At 46.2% G+C, this 12,500-nt stretch overlaps 1 protein-coding gene across 4 annotated transcripts in view; it reads right to left on the bottom strand.

The window, feature by feature from the left end:
• Nucleotides 1-12,500, bottom strand: part of RAPGEF1 (Rap guanine nucleotide exchange factor 1) — a 139,814-nt gene that overhangs the window by 57,492 nt on the left and 69,822 nt on the right. For 2 of the 4 annotated variants that reach the window (XM_061199716.1, XM_061199718.1), the window contains exons 3-5: nt 11,960-12,073; nt 7,270-7,448; nt 2,879-3,035 (exon numbers count right to left, since the gene is read on the bottom strand). In XM_061199716.1, the coding sequence (XP_061055699.1) occupies nt 2,879-3,035; nt 7,270-7,448; nt 11,960-12,073 (450 nt within the window). The remainder of the gene's footprint in view (nt 1-2,878; nt 3,036-7,269; nt 7,449-11,959; nt 12,074-12,500) is intronic. The other 2 variants (XM_061199717.1, XM_061199719.1) reach the window with 1 other exon arrangement.

The raw sequence follows: 12,500 nt of genomic DNA, 5'->3' as shown, positions 1-12,500 counted from the left end.
TTACAGGAACATGCCTACACTTTCCCTCCAAGTGGGATGATGACACCCTCGTGGATGTAGTTCACCTCTGCACAGTCCTCTCCATCCCACCCCACCGAAGCTCCCTCACACCATGAGGACAGGAGCTTATAAGGTGTCCTAAGCCTGACGGGGACAGTGAGAGAGGATGGGGGCCAGCTGGCCTGGAGGGGAGACACACTGAATCCCTTGGGCCGAACCATGAATCTTCCTCCTTGTGGGAGGCAGCTAAGGGTGATGGTGAGAACACAGGGTCTGGGGTCCAGCAGGCCTGGGTGTGAATCATGCCCTTGCCACTGACTACTGGTCTGCCTGAGACTGTTTCCACACCTGTGATAGGAGGGGATCACACCCACCTTGGAGGTCGTTATAAGCATTAAGTGGGTAATACACGTTAGCTATGATTACAGTTGAGACCTTAACAGCAAACGCCAACATTACAGTGTCTAAATCGTCCCTGTGGCCTTGACTGGCTCCAACTATGAAAAACTTCTAGTGACACAGGCCAGCTCCTGCTCATCCTTTAGGCTTTAGCCTGCCTGTCTCTCCCTGGGGAAGTGTCTCTGATCACCCTGCAAATTGAAGGTCCCCCCTACACCCAAGTAAGACCACACGCCATTCTTCCTTTATAGCACCAGTCCTGCTTATAATTATACAATTACAAGTTTTGATTGCTGTCCTTTTCCGCCTTTACATTCTAAGCTCCATCAGGTCAGGGATGGTGCCAGTTTTGTTTATCACTATATTCCCAATTCTATCACACTACCCAGCACACAGGAGTTTCTCAATAAACGCTTCTTGAATAAATGAAACAAAATTTAATGTACAGAGCTCCTCACCTAGAGAATCTTTGTTCTGGTTAAAATATTTTAAAAACAATTATGGAAAAGTTCAGACGCTGACAGGTTCATAATCAATAGGTGTCTCTCGCTTTCTCTCTCCCTCCCCCTCTCTTATCCTGGTCAATTTGAAAAATCTGAGAAACTTTTCTTTTAGACAATTTTTCAACTGATACAGTGGCACTTTAAAGATTCCATAAAGGAAATCCACTCGGGAAATGTTACAAAGCTTTATGCTTAACTCTCTCTCTTCTATTTTGGATGTTCTGACTTGTTTCGAAACATCTAATTATAATCAATTTGGTAGAAGGAAACCTTAACAATGTCACCTGAAAAATAACACTTGTCAATAACAGCATCCCCAGAAGCCCGGACAGGGAGAGCAAGGCGAGGCGAGCCCGAAGCACACACACCCCGATGGTGAAGTGTGACCCAGGTCACGTCTCACTTGCCCTGCTGACCTCAGACAGCGACCGGGAGGCTGGAATGGGAGAATGTGTGACTGGGTGCCAGGTCTGGAAAGCAACATCAGGTCCCACACAGCAGCCACCCTGGGCTACATCCTTAAGTCTCACCAGCCAAAACCGATCGTGCAGGACCTAGTAACTGTGGGGAGTGAAGAGAACTGGGAGCTGTCAGAGGACACTGTGATGCCGTCTAGTCAAGCCTCCCTCTAAATGAGCTCCATAAAGCCCAGCAGACACAGCAGCCCTGCTTACACAGTATTGGAGGTGGGGAGCCACCCAGACAGCCCCAGACAACACGCTTCATTCCGGAGCAGTGTATAACGTCCAGCAATGCTTTCTTAGCCTCCCATCTGTAATTTTTACCCGTTGGGGGTCCTTATTCTACTCTCCAGAGCTTCTGGGGAATGTCAATCCAAGGAGGCAGCATTCAGGAGTCTAATGGCGTGGTTGAGTGGGGAAGGAATTTTTTGGACCTAGGGTAAGTACCTTGGCTACAGTTTTGTACTGGAGGGTCTAGAAAGGAAGACAACACAGTTTTTCAAGCCAAGAGACCTGTTTGCAAAGCATACATCTAGCACCACATAATTAATAATAAACAGCAGCTAAGATCTGAGTGTTTAGTATGCCCAGCATAGTTCTAAAAGCTTTATATGTATTAACGAATTTAATCCTTCCTACAACCCCATGACACAGGGTACAACAACTGCATGTATTTTGTAGATGAGTTAACTAAGGTACAGAGCACTTGAGTAAATTGCTCAAGTTCACAGACTAGTAAGTGGTGAACTTGGGATTCAAATCTAGCTGGGCTCTACTCTAGTCTAGCCCTCTTTCCACTACATTATACGGCCTCACATTCCCACCGCTCACAGCCCTCGTCCCAACCCACAGGATCTCACCTGTTTCACGCCCTGCATTCTGCCTCGCTCCTCATCCACTGGGACTTATTTTCTCAATTAGGGTTTGTCCCTTGGACCTCAATTCCAGGACCTCCAAGGACTTCACTTTCCACCGTAACAATGATTCATAATTTCCTATTATGCCATTTCTGACTTCCCTGGGTAGTAAATTCACAGACCACATCATGGATTTCAAGTACAGTTAGTTTCATTTCTTACTCACGTCAATCCTGCTTTTCTACTAAGAATCCCAGAAGTTCTTAGAACATGAAAAGGTAGCAGTTGACATGCTGGGAGTTTTGCTAAAAGTCAGTGCAAAAACAATTTCCACTGGACTTCATCTAGCCGGCAAGCGTGCACAGCCAGAGCTGTAGTATAAAGACTACCTGTAGATTTAATACAAGGCCCAGTAAAGGCTGACTGCTTCTGGCAGCTTTTCTAACTATCAGGACGAGTACTCCAAAGGTTATATTCCTGTAAGAGTCATTTGTACCACAGAGAAACAGCTGTGGGACAGAGCAGCATCCAACAGCAGAAACACTGGAAGACGTTCACTCTAATGTACAAAGTTTAGGAACAAGTTCTCATGTGACAAACACCCAGCAGGGAGGGTGCTCCAAGTCCCTGATGAGGACCGTCTGGAACCTGCACGTACCTTCACTCCGTCCAGCACGGCTTTGATGACCCCCTTCACAGTTGTCACCATCTCTTTATCTTCTGAGTTCACACCTTCTAGCATCACTTGGTCAGACCAACGAATGAGGTTGGCGAGACTTTGGTACACTCGGCTATAGCAGGAGGAGAGGGCTGAGCTAGAGGTAGGAGAAGATTTTTAAAAGAATATTAAAAATCTAAAGCATGACCGTCACTTTACGTCATCTGTTTAGCAGAGAACTAGTTTCTCAGTGACTAGGGTTTCTCAATCCTTCTTTCTATAAGATCTGCACCTCCTTTTAATAAACTTTTCCTCCCTGAATCTATTTCCTTACATCCAATGAAGATTTTGTGGAGCTTTATCTTCCAGTCTGTTACAATTTTTTTTTCATTTCTCATATATAATGTAGAAAAATTCCACCATGATAGTTAATATGCTTTTTCAAACTTCACATCCTCCACGAGATTCCGATAACCTCTCTCAAGGAGTGCCTCATCTTCCTCGCCTTCTAGTAGGTCAGACTGTTGTACACTTCTTGTTCTGAATTAGATAAAAATTCATGTTATATTGTGTCACAAGGAGTCAACAGGTTTGTGGAATTTTAGCAGGCAGGATCCTTTAAAGGAACGGCCTTTACTTTCATTAAAAAATTTTTTTTGGATCTTAGTTCCCTGACCAGGGATCGAATCTGCACCTCTGCGGTGGAAGCGCGGAGCCTTAACCACTGGACTGCCAGGGAAGTCCCAAGGAACAGTCTTTAAACATGAGCTCAAAGAGATCTGAAATTTACTAGAATTCCTTCTAACATGGGCTCAGCTTCACCATCGCCTGCAATAAACCATGGCTGAGCTGTCAGAGGAACGCACTAATGAGGAGTATTTTAAGGAGGACAAGTCAGAGGCGAGGTGACCCGTGGTGATGGTAGGTGGGGGGCGGAGGTACCAACTTCACCGTGATGCCAACAACTCAAAACAGAAGCCCTGAGCACATCTGGAGGCCCCAACGATTGTAGAGTGGAGGCCAAAATGAAGAAGTTTTATATCTTCCACATATTTTTAAACAACTAAAGATAATTTTCCCTAGGATTTATGGAAAGGATTATTTTTCCATTTTAAATATTATGTATTAAAACAGAGGTAGAGCAAAAATGTAGAAAATTTGTGGGATGCTACCTCCTCCACTAAAAAAAAAAAAAAAAAAAAAAAAAAAAAGAATGAGGCAGACATTTAGGAGCCAAAGATATACTTTTTCCCCAAAGATATAATTTTGAGAAAAATATATAATATTGTAAGATATGATTAAAACAGGTTCTAAAAACAAAGACATTTAAAAAAAAAAAAAGCCTGAACCAAACAATGCTCTAATGAGAAGCTCTTCAGAATCAGGTAAGGAGGAAGAGAATTTCCAGGAGGTCTGAAGTCTCCACTTAGCCATTCACTCGGCTCCGTGCATGTTCAGGCAGAGGAAAGAAGAGTCAGAAAGAATGAAAGCAGCTCCTCAAGCCCCACTACAAACAAGAAAACTTTACAAAAGGAGCCACAAGAAAGCCCGGGTTTGTTTGGCTGCTTTAGAGGATGATACAAATGAAAAGTGTTCGGTGTCAGACCTATTCTCTTCGGAAGGAGGACTGAGAGAATAAAACAAAACTTGCAGACCTGCCGGGGCGGGGGGGTGGGGGGGGGGTGGGGGGGTGGGGGGTGCGGGGCCGGACCATAGATGGCGTCGTCCTGAAGGGGGGCGTGCTTCTAGCAGCTCTGCTCCTCCTCCCTCGCAAGGCCAGGCTAGGCCTCTTGAAACAAAGACTGTGGCCTCCCGCCCGCGATAATTAAATGAAAGAGGTGGGAGGGGTCACTTTTACGTGATACTTAATTCCTACCTGCACTGGATGTTAACATTTCCCTGAAAGCACCTAAAAATGTTGGTAATTGTGTCCACCCTTCACATTGTGAGCCTGCAAGAAGAATATTCCTGTGTCTTAATGTCACGGGAAGGACATTAAAAAAGGAAGGAGGGTCTTGTACCATAAAAATGTCCAGTAGACCAGTCGTTGGTCTGTTTCTGAAATGCAGCAAAGCTGTCTGCTCTGAGGGCAAGCAGGGATCCTGCTCTCAAACATCTCTGAACGTTCCACCGTCAGGAAAAGCCTCCATCCATTGCCCACACTGAACAGCCAGCCGCTCGCTCACAGGCCCGTCACCACTGCCCTCGGAACCTAGGGGAGCGTGGCGAAGAGCCGACCCGCTAGGGCCCAACCCACAGAGAAGAGGCAGGAAAACACCCTCCCAGCTAACAGATGCACAGGAGGATGAGATGATGGAAGGAAGCTAAAAGAAACATTTGAGCAGCATTTTAGATCATCTCAGGGAGATCAATAAAAGTATCATCAACGGGCTTTGGAAGAATTTCAGGAGGAAAAAATCCCTTAAATGGTATTAGCCAAAGGACTACAAAGAAAAAAAAAGAAATCATTATTCCTTATGGCCACACCCAGGCATTTGTCTTTTCCCCTCTAGGAAACTGTTATAGACAGTAAGTAATTTTTGTCAACTATAAAGTAATTACAAAACCTCCCCATGGACAAAAAATGCCCCATACCACTGTCCTATTACTTGGTCAATTCTTCCAGAGCCTGCATGTCTAGAAAGTAACTTCCCAAGCAGAGTTGCTGGCTGACACTGCAGGAAGCGACAGTCCTAGCAGCAGCGCCCTGTCAACGCTGTTACAGGGCTCAGTGAAGGTGACTGTCCTGGACTCTCCCAGAGAGGCCTGGCACGTGAGGGGATCCGCCCTCATTTCCCACAGCGCCGCCCGTCGGCGCCCTGGTGTGATCACACTCTGCTCACAGGACTGCTGGTCTCGCCCCTGCCGGGCACACTGTGCCCGCTGGCCTCAGTTCCTCCGCTCTTCTCCTTCTCCTGCCCCCACTGCCCATCCAAATCCTGCCCTTCCTTCAGGTGCAGCTGCAGCATATCCTCCCCCAGGAAGTGCAACTCTCTTGTAACTCTCCCTCCTTCAAAGTCCAACAGAGCTTCCACTCGGTACCATCAGATCAGCACTGTCATACAGCGGGGGAGTTGATTTTTTCAGATCTTAACTCTCCCGCAGTAGGCCCGTCCCAGGAGAAGAAGTGTAGGAGAGCATTTCATAAACGCTACCTGTGCGTCTGAACCCCAGCATGCCGTCAAGCACGTTCCCTCAAAGGAGAACAGCACCGGGCCTGTCGCCTGTCTACGAGCTGGGCACCGGGCTACCTACTGGAAAAGCATGCTGCTCGGTCTCACAGAGTCCTCCCTATGGAGCAACTGAACAAGGCCCCAGAGGGACTCGCTTCCTCAGAGGCCTCTTGTACATGACAGCAGCCTGGCCTGGGACGTGAAGACAGAGCAGACCAAAGCCCTACCAACGGCTTATCCTTCCCCGCCAAGTGGCTTCAGTGAGCTTCCAGCCAAAAGACCACCATCTACAGGGGTCAGCAGAAGCTCCAGGGCAGAGAGCTTCTTGGAAATAAAGATACTGTTTTATCTCCCAGAAGAAGAAAACTATGCACTTCACTGTCCAGTTCTGAAAGCAGTTCACAAAAGCTTAGCCTCATGGGGCTACAGGGACACTAAACCATCTTGAGGAACTGAAACAGAGAGATGTTTATCCTGAACAGGTACCAGGGAAGAAAAACAAAGCCAGCAGGCATCTGACAGCCTCTCAAGAAGAAGCTCCTGATAGGCTCTCACTGAAGATTACTTTTAATACTGCTTTCCTTTCTGTATTTAACAACAAACATAGGGGCAAGCCACTCACTAACTTTTCAGAGGAAAACGAACTCTAGCAATAAAAGCATTACCCCACAAAAGCTGACTTACACTTCCATACCTGGCTTCCAATGAATCCAGGTGCTGTTTGGGAGGACCTGGCTTGATACAATTAAATGTTTCACTAATCCATGCTCTAATGGGATTCTTCTCTACCTCTTTTGGCCTAATAATCTAAGCAGCCAAGGTCTCCAATAGGTTAGATATTGGCAGGATTTAATGTCATAATAAACTATGGTTAACATAGGGTACTGGGAAAAATGTGTCCAAATCAATGCGATTATTGCCAATGAGCTAGCTAGTACGAAAAAATAACCACAGACTTACACTGTGGCTACACCCCTAGCAATGGTGGCGATCTTCCTCAGTGTTGAGGCCTCATGGGTAACAATGACCTCAACCTTGGAAGAATACCAAGTGATAGCCATGGGGTAGGGGTAGGGGTAGGGGTGGGGGGCAGGGCGTGGGAGGGCTCCTTTTCCTCCTGGCATTCCTCACTGGTCTTAGAAACACTGAGTGTGAAATGCCCCTGAACCAAGGTGCCACTACGCCTCCACTGCTCTGACACAGCCCAGAGCAACTCACCTGTGTTGAATTCGAGGGTCGCTCTGCACCAGGGGTAAGATGGCCTCCAGCACCTTGCTGGCAGACCCTGGAAGCATCTCCAGTACCTTCTTATCAATAGCCATTTTGTCCACAATGGTCTTAAAGTAGCGCAAGGCACTGACAACTTCCTTCTCTTTCTCTTCCAGCCAGCTCAGGTTCTGAAAGGAAATGTTAAGCATAAGGAGGGAGGAGAGAGATTAAAGGGAGCAATTTTAAAATAAATAAATAAAATAAAATTTCCTGCAAACTAGTTTGAGATTGACACCAATGGAAAAGGCTTCTTGCTGCAGAAAGCAAGCCAAATTGTTTTTCTAAGGATTGCAATCAGGACACAGAGGCTAGACTTGAAGGAAGAAGAAGGGGCTGACTGAGAAAGGTTGTTTAGATATTCCTAATTCCCTTCCCGGACAGAGACAGATTTGCCCTGGGGTCTCTGCCTCAACCACACTGAGATATCACCATTAATCTCAGTAAGTGTAGTTAGGACTAATTTGCTGATGGCTGCAGGATGCTTACAGAACCAACAGTTAAGTCCCAACGTGTATATCTATCCAGTAAATCAAATCAAGAAACTCCAGGCCTTTCAAGGTCCTAGGGGCTGTGTAAGACTGGTCAGAGGCATTAGTGCTCAAAACCCACTCTCCCAGGACTCCTCACTAGATTCCCACATTTGACCAAAGACGCAGCCCCTCTCAATGAAATGATATGGCTCTCCCAAAGGACCTGGAAACCCTAGGGTTAGAAGGGGCGGGATGTGCTGGGGTGAAAAGGTGAAGAAGCTGGACAGATGGCAATGATTCAATCACTACTCCTGCAGCGTGTGCTAACAGCACGCAGGGTCCCTCTGCCCCTGAGGAAAGCCCGCCTAGGAGGAAAATAAAACACAGAGCCCTGTACTTCCCAGCACTCACATTCCCACACCCAAATCTTTTCTCCTTGACTGTGGGATACCTTGAATCCACAGACAGTGGGTAAACACACCCCTTTGGTTTCTTTCTCCAACCTCTCCTTATACTGACCCTAATGTCAACAACCCAGGTCCCAGCTGGCTGGCAGGGAAAGGGAGATCAAGAATAATCTATAAAATGGATAAATCCCAAAATGGATAATCTACTCAAGTAGAATCGATTACATGTCCAGGGCAAATTAAGAGTGGTACATATGAGGAAAACTGCCACCTGTGGGCTCTGTGAGGTCCAGAGAATATTCAAATAAAAACCACCGAGAACAAGAAGATAATTTCTAGGAAAAGTAGATTTAAAACTATATAAATATATAAAAAAGTGATACACAATAAAAAGTGATTATGATTCTGAACACCAGCTCTTTTAAAATAATGAGGAATGTCATTTTAAATAAAAAATTTCAATAGTGGATTTCATGGGAATATCAAAGGAAAAACATATAAATGGAATCAAGAAGTAATTACCTCCTTTCGTCAGACAACTTTCAAAAACCCGATTTAATTTCTCTCAATGGGGGTACTTCCCAAAAGGTATTCTGTAGACCACCATGATACATTTCTCCAAGGGAGGAAAAAAACACCCCTTCCCCATCCCCATCACTGTGGCCTCTTTGCCGTCACTTATTTTTCTCTTCTCACTACCTGACACGTTTGTTTATTTACTGTCTGTTTCCAAGAGCCAGGCACTTGCTTCTCCACCTCGTGGCCCAGAGCGCTCTGTTTCGCCATGGCCTACACGGGGCTGAGAGGAACCTCAGCATGAAGGAACTCATGGTGCCTTGCAGACATCAAATGTGACTAAAACCACTTTGGCCAGTTGAGCAAGAGGACTATGGCTACAACACTGCCATCGCAGCACATCAGGAGCCAGCAGAGACAAAACGTGGGGAGGAAGCAGGAAACATTTTAAGAAAATGTGTCATGAGGTTTGCTAGGGAGAAAGGGGCTAATCTGGAGATGGGAGCCGTCCAAAAGCGGCAAGGCACTTCACAGAAAAAAAGAGAACTCTCCTGTCATTTGCAGAGAGATCAAATGAGCCACTGAAGAGCCGGGCTGCCCTGGGCTCCTAATAAAGGAGCCGACAACCTAGCAGAGTCAGGTTTCATCCATTAACTCTCCAGCAAATTCCACTCCCAGAATTAATGGCCTCTGAACGCTGTGCATTCCCCTAGCCCATCAGCTGTTAAACTATGGCTTCTCGCAAAACACAGCCAGCAGTCGGAAGAGTTTACAATGAGACACCCAGACCGAACACCCACAGGAACGGGGAACCTGAGGCCGAGGCCTCAGAGAGGCAGCTGCATCCACCTGCACACCGGCTCCTGCGTCAGGGGTTAGATGCCACCACTGGTGCAAACAAACCTGGAAACTACATGAGGCCAGCGGTGCTGGGGAAGGGCCTCGATCCAAAGGCACTGCTGGGCTTCATGCTCCTCATCTGCAAAATGGGGAGAATAATGCCTGCCCTGGGTGATCTAAAGAGGTTCGTGTCGGGGGCTGGGTGAGAATGCATATGGAAGTACTTCATAAAATTAAGGGAGAAAGAGATTTTGATTAAGAAAACTTGGGCCAGAGCCCACACTCTCTGTATACTGGGAAGAGTGAAAGCCTGTGCACATGGTCAAGGTGAGGAGTAAGTAAGACGGCGCGTGAAATCACCCAGGATAGGGTCCGGGCAAAGAGAGACCTGCAGTAAGTTGTAGATGGATCCAAATCTATTTCTGTCTACCTGAGTTGCAATTTCCCATGTAATAACCTGGGAAAAATGAGAATATATATGGAAATACTAAGTCGTAAGACAGCTGGTAAGTAATAATTAAGGATGATGGCAAATGACAGAGTCAGCTAAGTTCACACACCCTGGCAGATTCCCCAACACTTCCTGTTCTGACTGTGGGCCCCCACCATGGGTTTACACTCACTTTGACTCATGCAGGTGACCTGGGGCAGAGCACAGTAATTCAACCCTTCTTAAAGGGCAATGACCAGAAACCAGGGTAACACTCTTCCTTGGGCAAAGATCACATCTATAGCTCCTTCCCAGAGAACAGAGTTTCTCAGCCATGGCACTGACATTTTAGGACAGAAAATCCTTTGTTGGGGTGGGGGGGAGGCAGGGTTGCTGTCCTCTGTATTGTACGATGTTTACCAGCATCCCTGGCCTCCAGCCAACAGATGCCAGTAGCACCTGCTTCAATCTCCTAGTTGTGACAACCAAAAATGTCTCCAGACATTGCCAAATGTCCCCTGGAGTTTGCAGAAACCCCCACTAAGGAAAGGGTACTTTAGCATCAAATTTCCCCTATGACCTCTCTTGGAGTGATGAAGAAAGGGGGAAAAATTCCAAGAAATGAGCGGCTGAAACAGTTCCTTATCAGAGTTCACTAGCAAAACACAGTGGTTAGTAAATCATTTCACTCCGGGCCGCCTGGACTAGTGTCAGATGACAAGTGGCACTCTTCTTGGCGTTTAATATAAAACCCAGTTCCAAGGGGTTGCTAAACAGATTGCAATAAAAAATAATTGCGGTACAGACCAAATCTTCCACTTTATTACTCTTCTTCAATCTGGAATTTAGATCAATCTGGCAAACACCGTATATTTCATTCTTGCTCTCTAGCCTCTTTTTCTTAACAGATGGGGCAGGAAAAACGATTATTCAACAAAGACTTTGTACTTAAAACCTTTATTTGCTCCACTTTTAACTAGACTTTTAAGATATTCTGCTGGTCAACATAAAAACAAAAGTAGATGCACTGCAAAATTCAAGAGTTATGTGTTTATATAACAGGGTAGTGTTTGCTAGTGGCATTAAACTGACAGCTGTGACAACAGTTCTACAAACTACGCTGTGGAGAGTCACTGAAGGGTTCAGAATCTACTTATCTATGAGGCCTGTCTTTATTTTACACTGCTGAGTTTAATTTTGTTTTTATGTTCAGTTACGTGTGGGAGCTAACATTAGATTTGTTAGATATTAAAAAAGAAACCGGCTTTCATAAAGAGTAACTGTAGCATCGAGAGAGTTTCGACTTGATGTCAGATGGCCTGTGTTCAAATCTCAGTGTCACCACTCTTTGTGTGACTTTGCCCAAACGTTTAATATCTCCATAGTCCCAGTTTCCTTTTCTGCAAGATAAGTTTCCACCTCCCAGGGTTATAATGAGAATTAAGTGAGAGAACGAGTGTAAAGCACATAGCATGGGGCTAAGAAAAGGCTTGGTACATGTTAGCGGCACAAAAGGTGTCCCTGGCTCTGAGAGCGCTAATTCTGCACAGTATCATCACACTCACGAGTCTCGGGAGATACTTAACAGAGTACCTTACACTTTAGATGCCCTTCCTTTTCTCAACTATCCAGATCATCTTAGCAACTCAAGGAGAGAACAGCTGGTCTTAAGAGATGAGACTCACCCGCTTCCCCCGAACCCGTTGGACCCAAGCAGCACACCCAAACCAATCCCAAAAATCCCGGAGCTTTCGCCATGGAGTACTGAGCTCTCTCCAAAGGCCATGGGGGCTTGGATAAACTCTTACATTTATCCAAGGCTCCTTGGACTGTTTCCTGAACAATTAAGCCCACAGTTGCCACCCAGCTGAACACAATGATATTGCAATAGATTTTTTTTCCATCCCCAAAACCATGGGCCAGGATTCTGCAGTAGAAGGCAAGGCAAACCCAATTGTTCTTAACATCACACTGACCTTCTGCCTTTGAGACCTGGAAGCCACAGCACTGGTGGACATAAATTCTACTGCCTGCTGCTCCAGATCCAAGGGGATAGGGTAGCCCTCTGGTAGAAATCTGTCTGTTGCCTCCTGGAAGAGAGGAAACCTGGATTCCTACAGAGCTTGAAATGGCCGTTTTAGGCTGAAGGGAGGGGTTGATGAAAACCAACAGCTGTTCCAACACATCTGGCTTGACTGGCCCTGCTGAGGTTACTGGTGTTTGAGGACATCTTTGGCTGGGTTTCAAGGGTTTAGCAAGTTTCAGAGCATGGGCCCTAAAGCCGAATGATGGATGTTCTGGACATCACAAATTTCCGTGTGTGTGTGTGTGTGTGTGTGTGTGTGTGTGAGAGAGAGAGAGAGAGAGAGAGAGAATGTGTGGGCAACGTGGGCCTCTCTGGGGCACAGAGGCAGCACCCTGGAGTGTGAACATGACGAGCTGAGCTGTTTTAAATGCCCAGAGGATGACACAGCTGGAAAAGAACTGTTCTAGCCAACCAAGCTTGACTCTGATTAA

The sequence above is a fragment of the Eubalaena glacialis genome, chromosome 9, assembly GCF_028564815.1.
Source record: "Eubalaena glacialis isolate mEubGla1 chromosome 9, mEubGla1.1.hap2.+ XY, whole genome shotgun sequence".
Classification (NCBI taxonomy): domain Eukaryota; kingdom Metazoa; phylum Chordata; class Mammalia; order Artiodactyla; family Balaenidae; genus Eubalaena; species Eubalaena glacialis.
This window is presented reverse-complemented; position numbering and strand designations above follow the sequence as displayed.